Genomic DNA, 16,240 nt, shown 5'->3' on the forward strand with positions numbered 1-16,240 from the left:
GCCCTGAGATCACAGGAGTGAGCCCTGACCAGAGAACCAGTTCTGAGCCCTAAGCACAGCAGGTGTAGAACAAACAAAACCCATATATTTTATTATTATTATTATTATTATTATTATTCCTTAAAGGTAAAGGTAAAGGCCCTCCCGATCGATTTGCTCGAGCGGGCCCAGTAACGTCTCCATTGGAGACTTTGCTGTTACTGTGTCTGGCATATCGAATACGTCACGGGGAGCTTGCCAGGCTCTGCCGTGCGTGCGAGATACTCTCGGTAGCTTGCCGGGCTCTCCGAGAGGGGCGGAGGAATCGAACTTGGGTCGGCCATGTTGACTGTGTGCAAGGCAAACGCCCAATGGTTTAAGAAATTTCTGAGACCAGAACATCCTAGACTGCTGCTTTTGGACAGAGTGTCGGTTTATGTGATGATAGATCTGAGCTGCAGGGGCCCCCCGGCCCCCTTTCCCCGGCCTGGTTTTCCTTTCTCCCTTTGCAGCCAGGATGCCCCTCGTGCCTCTTCGTTCTTGCTCTTCTTCTTGCTGCGGTCTGCCGGGGTTCCCAGCACCTCCCTGGCAGCTCCCCCACCCCCACCCCCCCGGTGCTTCTCTGGCTCATCCTTTTACCCATCCTTAGCTCTGGACTGAAGATTCGACCCTAAATCAGTAGTCTTCAGCTTCTGCTCTGCAGGGGTGGAGAGTTTGAAAACCTCCGAGTTATTGCCTTGGTTATCACTTAAAGAAGGAAGTAAAACCTGGGTTCCATCTCCGGCATCCCAGAGGGTCCCCTGAATGCTGTCAGGATCATTCCTGAGTACTGAGTCAGGAGTAACTCCTGAGCATCGCCAGATGTGACCCCAAAGCAACAAAAAGAAATAAAAATAAATTGCTTTTCCTGGGTGCATATAGAAATTTTCCTGTTGAAATTATCAACAGGATATTTGAAATGAAAGTATCAGCAGGGTTGGGTCGGGTCAGGTCGGGATGTCGGTTCAGATCATCCAAACCAGGTTTGCAGTTCCTGACCGGGACTTTCTGAAGTGCCGGGTGTGATCTTCGGGTGAGGGGAAGTCAGTGGGAGCTTGGAAAATGCCCACGGGGCTGTGGGGCAAAGGCTAGTGACAGTCTTGTTGCTTTCCGAGAATCTAATTTCGTTCTCTGTCATTGCTCTGGTGAGCTTGAAGCCCTGTGGCTTTTTAAATTTTGAGTCGAGTGCTTATTGCCGTGCTTGTGGTTGCTCTCCTTACCTACCCTTCACCCCTCGCGCTGCTCGAAGCTTTCCCGACCAGCAGTAATCATTTCCTTCGTTTCTCCCAGATTTCCTCCAGCACCGTGTTCCTGTCAAGAAACCAGGGGAGGTTGAAATCAGAAATCGGAGAACTAATTAGGTGGAAAAAACGAGTTTGTGGGCTGAACTAAGAGTGGAGCGGGTAGGCCGTTTGCCTTGCACACGGCCGACCTGGGTTCGATCCCCAGCATCCCATATGGTATCCCAAGCACTGCCACAGGAATACTTCCTGAGTGCAGAGCCAGGAGTAACACCTGAACATTGCCGGGTATGGACCACCCATTCCCCCCCAAGAAAACGCCAAGTTTTTCTGGGTTGTTTTTTTAGGAGCTATGCCTCTCACTCAAGGCATGTGTTCTTGCGCCCAAGCCATTTGTCTTGGTTTGACCCCTGCCACCACATATGGACCCCCACTCCCCACTGCCAGGAGCGATCCCTGAGCACCACTGGATGGGGCCCAAAAATAAGGGGAAGAGGGGAAGAAAGATGTTCTTTCAAGGGTCATATCCTGTATCCCGAAACAGTTTTGCATGTGTGCGTGCGTGCGTGCATGCGTTCGTGTGTGTGTGTGTGTGTGTGTGAGAGAGAGAGAGAGAGAGAGAGAGACATGCAGCGATGCTCAGGGATTACTCCTGGCAGTGCTTGGGGGACGATGTGGGATGCTGGGGATCAGACCTGGGTTGGCTGCGTGCCACTGGACTACCGCTCAGGCCCCCAAGACCATTTGTTTTATATGCACAAGAGGCGGGAAATCAAACGTGGGTGCTGTTCATGGGTCTCCGGTGCCCCCGCTGCTTCGCAGGCTCCTCCTCTCTGCTTCTCTCCTCCCTCACCTGCCCCCTCTCCTGCACCCTGAGTCCCCTGCACACTCGCCAGGAGAGCGCTAGGTTACGAGTGCTAGGGCACAGTGTGTGTTTCAGTTCACAGTCATTTGAACTTCGCACAGTGTCTGAACGTCCGTCCCCCTTCCTGCACAGACGCTCCTTCCAAGCCCTGCCTGCTCCTCTGTGGGCCGACTGCTGCCGGGGCCTGACTGGTCTTTCTCTTCGCCGCTAGGGAGATCTCGTGCGGAAGCTGAAGGAAGATAAAGCCCCCCAGGTGGATGTCGACCGAGCCGTGGCTGAGCTCAAAGCCCGGAAGAGGGTGCTGGAGGCGAAGGTGAGTGTTGGGACCCTCGAGGGTCACCCAGAGAAGGGGCCGGATCCCGCCTGTCTTGAGCGGGAGAGAGCTCCGGTGCTCTTGGAGAAGTAGCAGTTGCTCTCCCTCCTCCTCTCCTGTCACTGTGCCCCTGCAGGTGGCCCCGTCCCCCCTCCCCACAGATTCATGACTCTAGGAACTCCCCTGGAAGCTAATATGACCTGCAAGATTGGCTTTGTTATTGTTTTTAAAACTTTAAAAAAAAAAGGTAGGCTGGAAATGCTTTTTGATTGGATGAGTTTATTTGCCTGCCCCTTCCCTTTGTTGCTGACCTGGTCGTACCTGTGCCTGGCTGCGCAAACACTTAGTCAAACACTTAGTCGGGGCCTGCTTGAGTCGGGACTTGGACTCTGCGGAGGTTTCTCCCGTGAGGTAGAGTTCCATCTGCCCGTTTGGTAGTCGGTGTCAGTGTCGGCATCTGCTCTCAGCCCGGTCAGACCGTCACTCTGCAGTGGGACTGTCCAGTCTGCAGACAGTGAACCCGGCTGGGATAGTTTGAAGTGTGAGGTCACTGTTTCGCTGTAGTGAGCCAGTGAAGTTTCAGAAATACTCATACTTTCCTTAAAAAGGCATCTTTTCCATAATGGTATCTTTTAAAAAAATATATTTGTTAATACGAGATTAATACCTAAGAATAGCCGAGATCAGTACCAGGAGGATTACTCCATGGCATAGAGGCCAGCCGGGCATGCTAGGGAAAAGGGCAGCTCAGATAGAGAAGGGAGCACCAAATAAAGGGTGTTTGGAGGATCCTCCCAGGAGCGGAGATGCATGTCGAAAGTAGACTATGGACTGAACATGATTGCCACTCAATGCCTCTTTTGCAGAGCACAACACCCAAAAGGAGAGAGAGGACAGAGGGGAATGCCCTGCCACAGAGGCAGGGTGGGATGGGGGGATGGGTGTGGGAGGGATAGTGGGATCCGTGGTGGTGGGAAATGGGCACTGGTGGAGGGATGGGTATTTGATCGTTGTATAATTGAAACCCAAGCACAAAAATTTGTAAGTCTACAACTGTACCTCATGGTGTTTCACTAATAAAAATTTTAAAAATATATATATATTTGTCATAGAATCATAATGAGATACATGGTTACAAAGCTGTTCGTGACTGGCTTTCAGTCATGTAATGTTCCAACACCCATCCCTCCAGCAGTGTACATTTCCCACCACCAATGCCCTTGTCTCGCTCTAGTACCCTCCTGCCCCCACCCATGGCTGGCACTTTTCTTCTCTCCCTCTCCCCCTTCCCCCACCCCTTGCCCACCTTCTTCCCCTTTCCTTCTCTACTCCTGCTTTTTGGGCATTATAGTTTGCAATACAGATACTGAAAGGCCAACATGAATATCCCTTTACTTACTTTCAACGTTCAGTTTTTGTCCAGAGTAATCATTTCCAATTATTATTGTCATACTGGTCCCTTCTCTCTCCTGAGTACCCTTCACACACACACACACACACACACACACACACACACACACACACACTTGATCAAATACCTGCTCTTCCCTCCAACTACTTCATTCTTTTTCTTCCAACAATTGACCAGTTTTGGCCTTCTGACCCCTGTTTTTCCTGGCCTTGGATATTAGTCTCTTTTATATATCACTGTCACTTTCCTCCCGTTGTTCATCGATTTGCTCGAGCGGACCCAGTAACATCTCCATTTTGAGACTTGTTGTTACTGTGTTTGGCATATTGAATACATCACGGGGAGCTTGCCAGGCTTTGCCGTGCGGGCGAGATATTCTCGCTAGCTTGCCGGGCTCTCCAAGAAGGGCGGAGGAATCGAACCCGGCTCTGCCAGGCTGGCTGTATGCTAGGCAAATGCCCTACCGCTGTGCTATCGCTCCAGCCCTTTTTATATATAAATATATATATTTTGATATATAAAAAATATATATATATATTTTAATATCCCACAAATGAACACAGTCATTCTGCATCTGTCCCTCTCCTGACTCATTTCACTCACCGTGGTACTCCCCATGTCTGTAATGGTGTCTTTTCTGTAATGGGGGAGATCCCCAAGCTTCTGGTATTTGTGAATTTGCCTGTTGGATCAAGTTTCTAATGAATCCTGCTGATGAATAGATGAAATTTATATGTATAAACCCAAAATGTCTCCTACCTTCCAATTACTTTTTTTTTTTTAATGATTTGCAGGAATTAGCATTACAGCCCAAAGATGACATTGTGGACAGAGCCAAAATGGAAGATACCCTCAAGAGGAGATTTTTCTACGATCAAGCTTTTGCCATTTATGGAGGTAGGAGATGGATGGCAGAGAACAATTGTGTTGTTAGTGTCTTTACCATTGTTCTTAAATAAATGGAGAGCTGTATCAGACACATAAAGCAGAGAAGAGCTGTTTTTGTTTAGAGGAGGACTGTTGACCAAATACCTGCTCTTCCCTCCAACTGCTTCATTCTTTTACTTTGTTTCTTGGGCCACAACGAGCTATGCTCTGTGCTTACTCCCGATTCTGCTCAGGGGTCACTCCTGATGGGACTTCAGGGACCAGAGGTGGTACCCGGGATGGACCCTGGGTCGAACACATGCAAGTACCTTACCCCGTTTACCCCATACTGTCTCTCCCTCCCCCTATTTCATTTCAAAGACTGCTTTCTTTCCTGAAGATGTCAGGGCTCTGGAATTAGCATTTGATGTGTCCATGCATACATCAGAGACCTTCTTTCTTTTTTTTTATTTTTTATTTTTGGGTCACACCCAGGGATGCTCAGGGGTTACTCCTGGCTCGTGCACTTAGGAATTACTCCTGGCGGTGCTTGGGGAACCAGATGGGATGCCGGGAAGCGAACTCAGGTTGGCCTCGTGCAAGGCAAACGCCCTACCCGCTGTGCTATCGCACCAGCCCCCAGGGACCTTCTTAAAATGTGTGGAGACTTGAAGCAGTAGAGGCCAAGGAGGGACTCACTGTACATCCTGCCCTCCACTCTGGGCAGATAAGCCCTCGTGGGGGTGCGGATAAATCCCTACAGCTTTGTACCACTCCATGAAGGCACAGAGTCGGTTAAGACTCACCAAGATTTGTACATGTTCACATTTTGATATGAGTGATAGATACTGTTCATAGTTGACATTATTTATTATTACAGTGATATTTGACTTAAAGGATTTTGTTGTTGAAATTTGGGTCTCTCTGTCTCTCTCTCTCTCTCTCTCTCTCTCTCTCTCACTCACTCAATCACTCACTCTTTTGACCCTATGTCCATCCCTTCATCCTTTCTTCCCTCTCTCCCTCCCTTCCTCCTTCTCCTACACTTGATGCTCAGGGGTTAGTCCAGGCCCTGCGCTCAGGAATTACTCCTGGCAGGGCTCAGGGACCATTAGGATGACAAGAGATCAAACCCTGGTTGGCCGCGGGCAAGGCAGGTGTCCTTCCCACTGTACTATATCTCTAACCCAGAAACTTGAGTTTTTCTAAGATTTTGAAGATTTTTTTTCAGTCTTGGAGACTTTTGCTGCTGCAGATAATGCAACGTCTTAGTTGTCAAAATAGCATCTTAATTTCTCTTTAAGGTTTTTCTGATTTTCCTTTACAAGATTATAAATAAATGTTCATACTTTTTATGGGGACAGTATTAAATTTTACCTTTTTGAAAGTTAAATAGTGGCTCAGATAATTTCGAATAAATTGCAGAATCAGATGCTAAAATTTTAGATCATTGTCATCAGCTGATACAACATTTTTATTTCTAGAGTAGAAAACTATGCTTTCTATTTTGTTTCTTAGTGTACAACTCCTTTTGTGTCTTTTCTTTCTTCCCTAATCCATATTCCAAACTTGGGAATTGTAGATGCAGTGAGAGGTTTTAGTTTTATATCTGTCAGTTAACAAGAGGCCAGACTTTTCAGGATCAAAGCGTTCGAAGTGTTTATTTGAAAAATGTTATTTTGGGGAACTGTAGCAGACATGCAGTTTGGGTTTCAGTCTCTTGTCTCCTGTTTGTTCATGCCAAGGTAAAGGGCTTGTTTTCCTCCCTCAGGTGTCAGTGGCCTGTACGACTTTGGGCCCGTTGGCTGTGCTTTGAAGAACAACATCATTCAGAATTGGAGGCAGCACTTTATCCAAGAGGAACAGATTCTCGAGATTGATTGCACCATGCTGACTCCTGAGCCAGTTTTAAAGTAAGGAGTCTACCAATCGAGGCAGCCTTTTCTGATGGTGAAAAGTTACCCATGCTCATTATAAAAATTTGGGAAATGAAAAAAAAAGAGTATCCCCTACTGCCCACAGGAAGCCATGGCTGGGTTTGTCCTTGCCGTTCTTTCTCCGAAGTTCTTCCATGTATCAGTGTCTTAGTAGCACTCTTGCTTTTTCATGTAATGTAGGTGAACTTTTACTTTTATGTCACTGAGTATTATTTTAGAGGGTTCTTGGATGTGGGAGGGTGGCAGGGTTTGGGGTATAGCTGGCCGTGCTCTGTGGTCAGGGACTGAACCTGGACCCAGGTACAAAGCCTGCTTTCGTGGCTTTCCGGTCCCAGAGCCTTTTTAATAACAGCACAGTGTTCTGTTTTATGGCTGTTCCAGAATTTATTTTGCAACGCTCCAGGATTGCATTTGTGAATTGCAGCTGCATTACATATGCTGCATTTTTTTTTGTTATGTTCCAATTATTTCATTAGGATAAGTTGTAGAAATCCTGAACAAAGTGTTTATACATTGTAAATCATATACTACTGTTTGTATTCAGGTTTGAGTTAGAATTTAGATCATTCCTGCAGGGGTCAGTTGTGAAGGAGCAAGTCTTACTGCTCTGTGCGTTACCACTTTGTTCATTTTGTGCTGCCTGGTAAAGGTCTAATTTCATTTTCACATGCTCTCTCTGATAATTTCATACAGCTGAGACAAGTAAATTCTTGAAGATGGTTCTGAAATTCCAGGTCAGCCTGCACGTTCATTATCTGAATCACTAATAGGAGCGATGTCGAGATAATACCTCACAGTATTCCAGTGTCAAAAAACAATCCCTTATGATTCATTGTCTATACTGAGCTCTGATGAATTCTTGACTAGTCACATTCCTCCTGGTTTGGGCCTTGGCTTGGGTCACTGAGAGTGGGATAGGTGGGGATTAATTGATTTTGCAGAGTAGCACAGACTTCATGGCAACTTGTGAAAAAAATACTCTCTGTGTATGCCCTGTGGGAAGAAAGAATGTAGGGGAAGGTGGGAGTAGATTTGCAGTAGAATATGTTCTGGCGAATATTAGCTATGTGGATACTGTTGTTGGTGCCTCAATCTTCCTGCCACATACTATAAACCAGGGGTAAGAGAAGGGGGATTGTCTCACAGACTGAACTCTGTATGAATTTGTACAGAAGTGACAAGTTGACTTATCATTTGTGAACATAGGACCTCAGGCCACGTAGACAAATTTGCTGATTTCATGGTAAAAGACATGAAGAATGGAGAGTGTTTTCGTGCTGACCATCTGTTGAAAGGTACGTTTTTTAGCTCGTTTTTTAATTTTTTTTTATTAAACCATATCAAGGATAAATACTAAAGTGATTTAAAATCAATGTCTAAGACTAAAGTAAACATCTGTGAGAATCAGAATAATTCTGAAGTTGTATATTGTAGGTATTTTTTTCTTTCCAGTGTTCACATTACTTTAAAATGCTTTAAAATGTCAAGTTCCTTTCATGTAAGATTCATAAGAAATCAATCCAGCTTCTCCTTCCGATTTTTTCCATTAAAGTATTTTGGGCATAGCATGTAAGGAGCAAAATACATGGGCCATGAGTATGCAGATATTGTTGAATAGTGAAAAAAGGTTTCATACAGTTCGTTAGAAGCTCTGTATCAGCAAAAGAATGAAGCTAATAATATGACTCTCCCTGTAAAATCAACCTGAGATTGATATACATTAAGAACATTTTTCTTCTATGTAAACATTCAAGCTCAAAAGTTCATGGTCCTGGGGCTGGAGCGATAGCACAGTGGGTAGGGCATTTGCCTTACGCACAGCCAACCCGGGTTCAATTCCCAGCATCCCATATGGTCCCCTGAGCACCACCAGGGGTAATTCCTGAGTGCATGAGCCAGAAGTAACCCCTGTGCATTGCCAGGTGTGACCCAAAAAGGGAAAAAAATAAAAGTGCATGGTCCCGTTTCCTCTTGAGTGACATGTACCTGTACCTTTCTTGTAGCTCATTTACAGAAGCTGATGGCTGATAAGAAGTGTTCGGCTGAGAAGAAAGCAGAGATGGAAAGTGTCTTGACCCAGGTAAGCTCTTGCGAGATGTTTTCACAGTATCCCAGGTAGAGACTGTCTGTCTTTCAGTGTTGAACTCCACATTGTGCTGTTCCAAGTCTCTCTGCTGGAAAATAAACAGGTTCACTTTTCAATCTTCAGATCATCTCTTTCTGTTTTTTTCTCCTCCACCTTTTATGACTAACCCGTCATTTCAGCTTTTCATATTAGAGAGTCATGGGGTTAGAGCAATAGTACAGTAGATAGGGTCCTTGCCTTACACACGGCCAACGTGGGTTCGACCCCCATAGGGTCCCCTGAACACAGAACCAGGAGTAAGCCCCGAGCATCGCCAGGTGTGGCCCCCAAACAAACAAACCCATAAAATGAGAATCTGGGCTCAGTATGAAATTAGTTCTTGCACCTTTGGGATCAAAGTTCTCAATTTAATTGTGACATCCAGAGAAGTGACTAACAATGAGTACTGTTCAGTGCTGGTGTGGAGATCAGAGGAAGGAGCACTGTTCACTGAGCTGCTTCCAGTTATCCCATCCCTGTCTACACTCTTATTCTTGGAACCTGAGGAGCAGGCCCCGCTGTGGGCCAATAGCTTATAATTTGTCGATAAGTTGACAGGATTTAGGAAAGCAGAAGAGATCACAGAGATAATCTATTCTGACTTTCACCAGATACAGGGAAACCATTTATATGAGATGCAGTTATTGGCCCCTCTTCAATCACATGCCACTTTTAGAAAATCATAAAAGTTGCACATCTTTGCCCCAGGGAGATGCATATGTTCCTGTGTCATAGTGTGTTACTGATTTCTCATTTCATCCTTTAAGCAAAGAACATTTCCCCATACCATGGTAGGTTATGAGGTTCGTCAAAACATACCTCTTCAATTTTACTTGCTTCCTTGCTTTTAGAAGAAGTGAGCAGTGCTATTTTTTTTTAATTGAATCACCGTGAGAACAGTCACAAAGCCTTTCATTTTCTCTTTTTAAGTCTTGGTTGGTCATACAATGATCAAACACCCATCCCTTCACCAGTGCACATTTTCCACCACCAAGAACCCCAGTATGCCCTCCCTCCCACCCCTCCCCCTGCCTGTGTGCCAGATTTCCACTTTACTTTCTCTCTACATTGATCACATTCAATATTACGACAAAAGACCCAACATTATTACTTGGAATTTTCCCCAACAATCAGGCCTGCCAAAAAGACATCATTAGATAAATTTGTTTTCTATTGCTGATTATGAAGAGCTACTGTGGCCAGGCGATTTTGGATTTCTGATATTCTAGTAATAAGTCTGGAGGGATTACTGCCAAAAGCCGCTGGGTTCTGAGATTGGTTTGTGTGCCTCTGGAATCATGGCCGCTCAGGAGCTGGAGGAGGCGTTTGTGGGTGGCAACTCGGGGCCTTGTCAGGACAGGGAGCAGGTCCGGTTCCACCCCCCATCCCATGAGGCCCCACATGCCTCGTCACTGCAGTCTTATACCTGGCTGTCCATTAGGCTCTGAAAGATAGCGGCCATCGTGTCACCACCGCCAGGGGGAAAAGGCAGAGGGACAAACACCCTTACCCTCCCGGAGCAGCATGGCGCAATGCTCAGTCCAGATTCATTTCTGTTGGGCATTATATTTTGCTCGAATTTTCCCACCACCCTTTAAGCCTGCCTTCCAGGGACAGGCGCTGGATTATTTACTTTCCATTCCTCACATTGCATATCAGGAAAGGTTCGGAAGAATAGTCCTGGTGCCCACATACCGGAGCCATGCTTGTAGAAGCTCATGGTCGCCGGGATTCCATCTGGAGAAGGCGGGGAGACAGCACCTGTCCAAGCAGTGCTATTTTTGTGCATGTTTTATTTGCATTATCTTTGTCTGTGTGAGGCTCACTGTAGACTCTGACTCTGGTGCTTCGCTTTTTCCCCATGAGAATTGCTGAGTCGTTTCCCCTGTTGCTCTGATTCATTTAACATGCTCGTTTTCTCTGTAATACTTCGCTTTGTAACCTTACTGAGACGTTTTCTCCTCATTTAAATTGAAAGTTCTTTAACTGACTATTGACTCATCTGTCAGTTTATTTTGGTCCTTGTGAAGTTTATTTTATTCTTTGCTTGCAGCTGGTTGTTTTGCTGTTGTTCCTCATTATTTAGAAAATCACTTCTTTTGACACCACAGTGCTACATTTTTATTTATTCCCTTCCTTTCTTAGAAGAACATGCCCTTTATTTGACAGAAGAATTGAAAAGTATTTCTCAATATCTCAATAAAATTGTGTCCTATTCAGAATTGTTGACCTATTTAGTTTGTGAGCTTTTGTCTCTGAATGTCTTTGGCCTGGAAACTTTTCTTCCACATAAATTGTCAGAAGTAGGAAATAATTCTTGTTTTATTTTTTTTTAAAGTCATAATTTATAGCTTTAGAACTGATTTTCTATTTCATTTCAGGTCTGTATCCTAGAAGATTAGTTTTGTTTGTCTTATGAAATAATTGGCCGGCTCTCATTATAATCTTCAGTGGAAAGTTAGAACTCTGTGGGGAGTTACTGGGTCCAAGAAGGCTCTGGTAGATTCACTGGCTGAAAGATTGTTGTTTGAGCACAGAGAGCATGTTCCGTGTGGGTCCCTTTTAACTTCATGCAACATGATAATTTCTTTTCGAGATATTCATTCACCCCTGATAGGAAATTTTACACCTGTCTAATAATTCACTAGACACAGCTTACAAGGACTTTCCTTAATTTTCATCTCGTTTTGCTGACCCAACACTGAATTTGCCAATTTCTTTCTTTTTTTTTTCTAAGTTTTTTTAAGATTAATTTGTTTTTATAAAGTTGTTCATGCTGATGTATTGCATTCAGTATTCCAACACCAGTCCTACCACCATTGCCTTCCCAGTGTGTCACTTTATCACCTTTAAACTTTTTATTATGAAAAATGAAAGACCTATTCAAGCAGAGAGGTGTAATAAATACGTAGCCATCAGCTTTCTTCATTTTTCTCATATTTTGTTGAATCTGTTTTCTACTTCCTTTCTTCCACTGAAGGAAAAGATGGTGAGGGCCCTCCTGACTGTGTTCAGAGGATCTGGGGCCCCTCATGGTGACATGGCCTCATGGTGAGCTGGGGACCACACAGTGTCTGGCCTGGCTAGGGGCCTCTGCCCTGGCTGGCACAGACCCTCATCCTCTGAGCTCTCTCCTTTGCCATTGCCCTGAAAAAAAATTAAAAGCATGTCTAAAATATTACTCAATTACATGTGAAAGATTTTAAAAAAATCTTTTGAGAGGCTGGAGTGATAGCACAGCGGGTAGGACGTTTGCCTTGCACGTGCCCGACCCGGGTTCGATTCCCAGCATCCCATATGGTCCCCCGAGCACCGCCAGGAGTAATTCCTGAGTGCAAAACCAGGAGTGACCCCTGAGCATCGCTGGGTGTGACCTAAAAAGCAAAAAATAAGTAAATAAATAAATGATAAAATTTAAATAAATAATAAAATAAAAAAATCTTTTGAAATGAACCTCACGGCTATCAGCTCAGTAAATATTAATATAAATATATATGTTTTTATATTACCTATTAAGTCAGCATTCACATTTCCTGCTTGTCTTAAATGTTACCAGTTTTATGTTTGACTTGGCATCTGGATAAAGTCTACACTTTCCTGTGGGTTTGTGGTTCCTTAAGTCTCTCTCAATCCATCACTTTTCTTATTTTTCATTAAAAGTTTTTTTTAAGTTGGCACACTTATTCACTAGTGTTTCTACTGTTTAGGATTTGATAATTGCATTATTTTAATGAAGTTTTTACATATTCCTGCTGTTTCAGGTTTTATCTTTTTCTAAATGTTTTTTTTTGTTTGGAGGCCATATATGGCAGTGCTCAGGGGACCATCTGTGGTGCAGGGGATCAAATCTGGATTGGCCACATGCAAGGCAAGCGCCTTAAATAGACTAGGGTCTATTTCTCCAGCCAGGTTTTGATTTAATTTTATTATTTATTCGGTTTGTGGGTAACATTCAGCAGTCTCAGGGCTTATTCCTTGCTCTATGCTCAGGACTGCTTCTTGCAGGACTTGGGAGGACCATGTGGAGTCCGAGAATCAAACCCAGTTCACCCCTGTGCAAGGCAAGTGCTTTACCCTCTGTACTGTGTCTCCAGTGTCAGGGCTTAAATTTTTTACATATTAAAGGAATTTTTTAATAATTATGCTTTTTTTTTTTTTCTTTTTGGGTCACACCCGGCGATGCTCAGGGGTTACTCCTGGCTCATGCACTCAGGAATCACTCCTGGCGGTGCTCGGGGGACCATATGGGATGCTGGGTATCGAACTCAGGTCGGCCGCGTGCAAGGCAAACACCGTACTCGCTGTGCTATCGCTCCAGCCCCTGCAAAATTTTTTTAATAGATCCAAAGTTAAATTTTCAAAACAAAATAGATTCATTGAAAGTTTTTATTTTCTAGCCCTCTGTGAAGGCACTTTTATTTGGTGTGTGTGTGTGTGTGTGTGTGTGTGTGTGTGTGTGTGTGTGTCTGTGTGCATCCGCACACCAAAGATTGAACCAAAGGCCTCATGCCTGGGAAACATTCCTACCAAGCTGCATCCCCAGTCAGTTTTTAACTTGGAAAAATAAGCCAAGAAAAACAAAGCAAGGGGCTGGAGTGATAGCACAGCTGGTAGGGCGTTTACCTCACACGTGGCTGACCCAGGTTCGATTCCCAGCATCCCATATGGTCCCCCGAGCACTGCCAGGAGTAATTCCTGAGTGCAGAGCCAGGAGTAACCCCTGTGCCTCACCGGTTTGTGAGCCCCCCCCCCAAAAAAAAAGCAAAAATAAAAAACAAAGTAAAACAGGTATTTGAATACCCCCTTCTTGGTATAATAGTATGCATATTTTTCTCCAGTCTGCTTATGGAGAAATTAGTTCTGTCGTGTGCCAGCTGTTGCTTCCAAATGCCTGTCAGCTGGTCTTCCCTGGTAGTCTGCGTGGTACAGCTGCCTGCTGAGTTAGTCCTGAGCATGGGATTGCCTGGTCAAAGGTCCAGGCAAACAGAATTTCGCCAGAGATTGCCAAACTCTATTCCTCAGAGGTTTCGATTCCTGTTTTGTGCCTTTGGAATCTTTTCCTTTGACTCCTCTTTCCTGTGTCTCTTGCTGAAACGTGCTGTGTACCCTGCGCTTGTGTGGAGAGCAGACGCTCACAGGACCTTTCATTCTCTGCAGTTCTCATTGAGAACATCTTAAGAGTGGTATTTATGTCTTGGAGTCACCAAACAGCTTCTCTTTAAGCTGTCACTTCTCAGAAATAGGATGACTGTGGCATTGTGTGAATTCTCCCCTGGACTTCTGTAGTCTCACACAGCTTAGTTTTTAAAAATACCGTTGATTCACCTTTGTCATGTGATTAGTGTAACTAGGATTTCACTAAGGTGTGTAGGTTTTTTGTGGAATGAAAATGCTCATTGAATTTATGTAAGAGCAAATATTAATAGTGCTCATCACTTTTTATAGTAGCCAGCCCGTGGGCTAAGTATTTTATACTTACTGTTTTATTTAATCTTTATACTAGCCCTTCCTAGTGAGGGAAGTCCTGTTGTTTTCATTTTGCAGATAAGCAAACTGAGGCTAAGGGAGGTTAGGGAAGAACTAGAATTTTAATTCCAGTCTTAGTTACAAGTCATCAGTGGTAAATTTTGGCAGTTTACCCAAGCTTCGGTTCCTATGGCCATGAGTTGATTTATTGATTCTGCTTATTTATATTATTTTTAAAAATTAAATACTACTAGCAGATGATTTGCCTTCATTAAGTGGAAATTTTTTAATTGGAGCTTGTCTATCTATTGTTTTAGAGGGTTTGATAATGACTATTAGTACATAGAATTATTAAATACTATCACTGAAGTGAGTGCTGTAACTGAACCAGAGCTATTTGTCTAAATGTGATTTATGTGAGGTTACTGAGTCGATTCACTGAAGGAGGAATTGACTTTTTCTTTTGGTAAATGGATGGTATGTAAACTGGTAATAGTTTTGACATGGATGTCTTGAAGATCTGGGTCATTCTACGTTCTTTTAAATATATAAAATTTTATATTTAGTTTTCCCAATGTGTGGATAGGGTTTTATCTATAATACTTTAACTGATGCCTTGTTTTTTCTTAAGCCTTTTACATGAATTTATTTATTCATTTATTTGTAGCTTGATAACTATGGACAGCAAGAACTTGGGGATCTTTTTGTGAACTATAATGTGAAATCCCCCATTACTGGGAATGACCTCTCCCCTCCAGTCTCCTTTAACCTGATGTTCAAGACCTTCATCGGGCCCGGAGGAAACATGCCAGGGTATGTACCAGTTATAGTCAGTGTCACGAAGTTATTAGCGTAGTGGAAGATCAATGATGCCAGCCTCCAAGGAAAACCTCTTTAGAAAGTAGTTTGCATAAGAAGCACAGATAAAGGAGAAATGATGACATACTCTAAAATTTCATTTCTTCTAATTTTTTCTGAATTTCATTCTTTATTGTAGATGATCATTCTTTTTGCCATAAATTAAAGCAGGAAATGTGAACATCAACTATATAATGGATGTCAAAAATCAACATTTACTCTGACGAATCTTAATATTACTATATCTCCAGCTCCTATAAAATACTTTTTAAAGGCAGCCTTGGCCATGTGGACACTTTCTTAGTTGATGATTTGCACAAAATGCTGTCTGAAATCACGAAGACCATGCGACTGTAATGATGTCTTTGCTTCGGTGTGTCTTTAAAATGTGGGGAAATAACAGAAAAAGCCTCTGGTGTAGGATCTGTATTATCTCGGAGAAGAAGACAGTGTGAAAGATGACAGCATGAAACCGATACTAAAACTTGCCCTGCGTGGTGTGACGACAGAGATGAGTGAGCACCGAGGTGATGGTTTGACCCACACCGACATCGCTTCAATCACAGCTGGGCTTTGATGTTTGTTTAATTGTGCCTTGGAGTTTAAAGAGCCGCTTTACTAGCAGTGCTCAGGCCTGCGTCTTATTTTCAGAAGGATCTCAAGTTGTCTGTCTGCCTCCGTGGAAATGATCAATCCAGAGAGTACCAGTTTTAGGGACTTAGGAGGAAGGATGGCGTTTAGCTCTCTAAGTCATTAAATAAAGCCAGGCTTATGGGGAGCGGTATTTCCGCACCAGCTCTCTGAGGCATTCTTCAGTATTAGCATAAAGTGTCTGCTACTGAGGGAAATGTCTGTTTCAACTTTTTGTTTTGTTGTATTTTGGGCTCACTCTCAGCAGTGCTCAGGACTTACTCCTGTCTCTGCATTCAAGGATCCCTCCTGGCGGGGCTTGGGGGACCTTAGGGGATGCCTGGGATCGAACCCGGGTCGGCCATGTGCAAGGCAAGTGCCTTACTGGCTGTACTATCCCTCTGTTCCCCGTTTCAGCGTTTAAGGCCCACACAAAGCTATGCTAAAAATGGTACATTTAGGACTTCTGTGGTTTGGATGTAGAATCTTAGATTTATTGGAAAACTATT

The 16,240-nt window shown here is 43.9% G+C and overlaps 1 protein-coding gene across 1 annotated transcript in view; it reads left to right on the top strand.

Moving 5' to 3' along the window:
* The window catches only part of GARS1 (glycyl-tRNA synthetase 1), a 48,806-nt gene that overhangs the window by 4,917 nt on the left and 27,649 nt on the right, over nucleotides 1-16,240 (top strand). Inside the window, exons 2-7 of the mRNA XM_056118108.1 lie at nucleotides 2,336-2,437; nucleotides 4,643-4,745; nucleotides 6,487-6,628; nucleotides 7,859-7,947; nucleotides 8,656-8,732; nucleotides 14,911-15,056. Of these exons, the coding sequence (XP_055974083.1) occupies nucleotides 2,336-2,437; nucleotides 4,643-4,745; nucleotides 6,487-6,628; nucleotides 7,859-7,947; nucleotides 8,656-8,732; nucleotides 14,911-15,056 (659 nt within the window). The remainder of the gene's footprint in view (nucleotides 1-2,335; nucleotides 2,438-4,642; nucleotides 4,746-6,486; nucleotides 6,629-7,858; nucleotides 7,948-8,655; nucleotides 8,733-14,910; nucleotides 15,057-16,240) is intronic.

The sequence above is a fragment of the Sorex fumeus genome, unplaced genomic scaffold (assembly GCF_029834395.1).
Source record: "Sorex fumeus unplaced genomic scaffold, SorFum_2.1 ptg000037l, whole genome shotgun sequence".
Classification (NCBI taxonomy): Eukaryota; Metazoa; Chordata; class Mammalia; order Eulipotyphla; family Soricidae; genus Sorex; species Sorex fumeus.